The 4,728-nt window shown below is 48.9% G+C and overlaps 1 protein-coding gene across 1 annotated transcript in view; it reads left to right on the forward strand.

Annotated features, from left to right (window-relative positions):
• The window catches only part of HHATL (hedgehog acyltransferase-like), a 43,889-nt gene that overhangs the window by 11,528 nt on the left and 27,633 nt on the right, over positions 1-4,728 (forward strand). Inside the window, exons 5-6 of the mRNA XM_019507927.1 lie at positions 783-977; positions 2,717-2,926. Coding sequence (XP_019363472.1) covers positions 783-977; positions 2,717-2,926 — 405 coding nt within the window. The remainder of the gene's footprint in view (positions 1-782; positions 978-2,716; positions 2,927-4,728) is intronic.

The raw sequence follows: 4,728 nt of genomic DNA on the forward strand, positions 1-4,728 counted from the left end.
TTTTATTTTGGGGGCCGGTTGTTTGGGGGGGGGGGGTGTCTTTTTTAATCACACCGTATGGGCTGGTTTCTCTTCACCTTCTATTTGATCAGGACAAACACACACAGCGGGATTGTTGCCCATTGGCGCGTCTACACAAGACCGCTAGCAGTGAGTGGCACAAAGTGGGATGCAACACTACTGCGCAGTAGTACCGAGCTACTGCGCAGTCAGCATCACCTAAATGCTGTTCGGCAACACTACTGTGCATTAACTCTGGTTACCACACACTCATTTAGTACTTGTGTATACTAGTACGGTGTATACTAGTACGGTAGTGCGGTAAGAACTGCGCAGTCAGCGTCTCGTGGTGATGCAACCATGGTGTACTTGGGCTGATTATAAATACTTTAGGTACAGGGCAGGGTTACTATAATCTGGGGAGGAAGGAAGGTGCGCTGGAGAAAAGGACCGACCACAAACCCAGAAGACCGCAGACAAATCACTGGGTCTTCCCATCCATAAGGTAATAGTGACGGCACTGTCCTATCTGATAGGTGTGTTGTGAGGATGAATATACTGAGCACTGCCAAGGGGGAAACTTTTGTACAGCAACATCCTAAGCTAAATGCACCCTGGCTGACACCTTATTATCACTGTTCAAGTCCATGGGAGCTTTACTGGTGACTTTGCTAGGACCGAGATTCCCCCAACACCTCTAGGAGTCAGTCCAGGTGTTGCTGAAGGATGCTGGGTGTGATGGTGGTGCAGCCTGGTGCGAAACACTTTCTCTTTGCTCACAGCACAGGTCTGTGGTCTACATGCTGTATGGGATGCTGGCCGTGCTGGGCACCATGGGCACCTCCTACCTGATGATCATCCTCACCCACTGCCTGGTGCTCTACAGTGTCTCGCTGGCTAAGCAGAAGTGGCTGTGCCTTGCGGCTGGGCTCTGCAGCCTGGCCTCCTTCAAGCTGGAGCCTTTCAGCACGTGGCAGGTAGGTGGAGTGGTGGCAGATGGTTTCATTTCCAGCTCTTCTTTATTCCCACTGGGTTTGCAGCCCGGCCACGCGCCGCTTAAATGGGCCCGGCCGCTTTGCTGGGCCAAGCTAAAACCTTTGAGGAGGAGCGAGCCAGAAATCAAAGCAGCAATGGGCTCAGCGCAAGGGAGGTGGAAGTCAGGACTCCTGGGTTCATTTCCTGGCCTTGGGACAGACCCAGCCCATGTCAGCCTCAACACTGAGGCACTAATCGTTCCAATTAGCAAAGCAGTTAGATACAAGCAGTCTTAAACCCGTGGATGGTCCCAATGTTGGCTTAATGCCAGGGCACTGGACGGGGACTCAGGAGATCAGGGTTTTATGCCCATCTCTGCCCCTAGTTTGCTGGTGACCTTGGTCAGTTTGCCTCACTATGCCTCAGTTTTCCCATCTGTAAGATGCAGATGCTAATCTTTGTAAAGCCCTTTGGGATCGATGGATGAAAAATACTAAACAAGGACAAGGTATTACCGTATTTATCCCCCAAATAAGATGCGTGCTGGAAAGAAGGAATAAAGAAAAAAATATTATTTTCACAAAATTGTGCAGAATAAGTTTCCCCATTTAAGACGTACCCCAATTTTCAATCATTAAATTTTGGGAAGAAGGTGTGTGTGGTATATGAATGAATAAGCTATTACTATTGCTTTAGTAACATGCTGAATCAAAGCCAGCGGTACTTTTCTGTGTTACAGGAGTACGGTGAGGCTTAGGACCAAAGCTTTGCCTATCCACGGACAAATGTGGCTTGATTTTTTCACAGGGTTAAGGCATCTGGGCACCCAACACCCGCTGATTCCCCATGCTAGGAATACAAGGCAGTAAGAGAAAAGTTCATTGAATCTGGCACCTAAATACTTTAGAGGATCTGAGCTTGGGCCCACAACTCCTAAAGATGTAAACCAGAGGACTGGGTGGTGAAAAGCCAGTCATACTCCGTGGCACCTTTGCATCTACAAGAAGCGCTTGCCCAGTGTCCTTAGCCCCATCCCAGTTCTGGCAATTATATTCCACTCATCTAAATCCCCCTTGCAATATATCAGCTACAATTTAACATTCAAGGCACCTGCATAGGCTGGCTAGCAATTGCGTGCCTTCCCAGGGAGGCGTCAAGGCAGTAGCAGATGAAGTGAGTCTATGTATAACATCTGGTAAGGGTGAAGTTCGCCCACATTTTGAAGGTCATTACAACACCGACACATCACTTAAGTGGGCCTCACAGCTCACATGTGCTAAGCTGCTATGCTAGGATGGATTTAAAGTTTAAAGCTTCAGTACTGTTTCTGGATATAAGGTCCAAACACCTAAGTGATGTGGCAGGTGAGAGTAGTTAGCCATTGGAACAATTTACCCAGGCTGTGAAGGGGTCTCCCTCTCCCTTTATATCAGGACTGGACGTGTTTCTGTTAGAGCGCAAATGAAGTTTAATGACTGGGAGTTTGGCTCACCACGCCTCAGTTTTCCCCATCTGTAAAATGGGAAAGGCTTTGGTTTTGCAGGAAGTGAGACAAGAAGGCCATCAGGGTTTCTTGTGCTCTCAAAAGCTAGGCGGGGATGCTATGCAAATATAAGAGACCGTTCATGGAGTAAAAAGTGCATGGAGTGAGACCTGGGTGCATGCATTGCCCACTGCAGCCAGGAAGCTTTTGAACTACCGTTTTGGCCGGTCCCTGCCGTAACTGTTCTTTTCTGTCCAGAATGGGTTTGTAACGGGAACTTTTGATCTTCAAGATGTTCTGTTTTATGGAGGAAGTGGCTTCACCATTATGCGCTGCATGAGCCTGGCGCTGGAGAACTGCGAGAGGCAGGAGGGGATCTACTCCATCGTCAACTTGCTGAAGTACAACTTCTACCTCCCCTTCTTCTTCTTTGGCCCAGTTATGACCTTTGACCAATTCCACGCTCAGGTAAGTGCTGGGTGATGCCTGCTCCTTACAGCTGAAGCAACTGGGTTTTGAAAGGGACCCTCTGGCCAGCCCCTCACTTGGAACATGTAGTATTCCCCTCCCCAAAAACTGCCCTTGCAAAGTGGAGGCCACCAATAACCACAGGCTGCCGATTAGATTCGCTTCAACCCATCCTTGTGCATGGACGCAGACCACTGGTAAGGTCAGCTGCACCATCAAGCCCAGTCGGTCGAGCTTTTTTCAGGCAAGCTCTTCGCACCCATAACGATGGGGAGAAAGAAGCTCTGATGGTGCAGCATCAGACCGAGAGTCTGGAGACTCAGGTTCAATTGCTGCCCTTTGGTGGATGGATTGACAACAGCCTCCGTGCAGCAGGTTGGAGTCGGTCTGGGGCACGTGCTGCACAGGGCTCCAGGCATGGTCTATACTGGCCCGCAGACCAGCCCAGAGACCCTCCTCCAGCCCACAGGACCAGAGGAGTTTGACACCCCTGGACTAGATGACCCTTAGGCTCCTTTCTAGCCCTTTGCTTCTATGCCAAACATACACCGGGGCCCTGCCACACATTCCATAATTAACTAATAAATCAGGCAATAAAATTTAGACCTGCCACATTTGCAAAGTAGTTATCACACCATAAAAGTGTCCACCCAGTTTTATAAAGAGCCAGCCATCTCCAAAGCCGGTGCTTGAAAAGGTGTAACAACTTTATAGCTGGTTTCTACCCAGCTTTAATTTGAATGTGTGGTGGGGCTGTAAGGTGTGCGAATAAGCAGAGAAGTACAATCACCTGGTTCTCTAGCCTATGGAGAGAGAAAATCCACACACAAATGAGATTTTCAGGACTAGTCGATGTGGGCCTGCACTGCGGAGATGCTGAGTGCCTCAAGCTCCCATTGCAACTCATGGGAGGTGAAGGTACCAGTATTTTGAGCCTCAAAGAGGCCGTTGAGCCACAGATAAGTGAATGGAAATTTTTTTTCCATCCTTTTTATAATGGGACCTGGCCAGCTAAACATAGGGGTTCTTCCTGTGCTCCGCATAGAGGGTACGTGTGTGTACGCACAGGCGTATACATCTGAATTACACAGACTTCCAGGTCACACATAGTCACCTCACATTCACATTCGTCACCAGCTGAAAACCAAGCATCTTCAGAAAGAGAAACAGGACCCCCCGCTCAGCGGCACACTAGAGGCGGCAAAAAACACACATGCGCGTGCCAAGTTTGCAGTTTTACTGGCAAACGCATGCAAAAGGGGGGAGACCAGCTGACATCTGCCTCTCATTTAGTATTTAAATGCCACATGATGAAACAGCATTGGGTTCACTCTTATTCCCCTGTGACCGACTTGCTTTTCAGTGCTTAAAGAACCTAAATAATCAGTGCGTCACCAAAACTAAAGGCCAATTCTTCATTTCCCCCTAAATAAATCTAAGCAAGGCTACACTTATACAATAAAGGTTACCGGCAGACTTACAGAACTAGGATTATTTAGTCTGGAGAAGAGAAGATTGCTGGGGGCGGGGGTGACAGGCTTCAAATACTGGCAGAGTGGTTATAAAGAGGAGGGAGACAAACTATTCTCCGCCAGCATAGGGAACAGGACCGAGAACAATGGTCTCCAATGCCAGCAGGGGAAATTCAGGTTGGGGATCACGAAGCGCTCCCTCGCTGTGAGCTACCCAGTGAGGCTGTGACATCTCCACCCCTGGACATTTTCAGGAGTGGATTAGACAAACACTTTATGGGATGGTTCAGATTGGGCTGGACTAAGTGACCTCCTGAGGTCCCTTCCAGC

The sequence above is a fragment of the Gavialis gangeticus genome, unplaced genomic scaffold (genome assembly GCF_001723915.1).
Source record: "Gavialis gangeticus isolate Ggan-Ray unplaced genomic scaffold, GavGan_comp1, whole genome shotgun sequence".
Taxonomy (NCBI): Eukaryota; Metazoa; Chordata; order Crocodylia; family Gavialidae; genus Gavialis; species Gavialis gangeticus.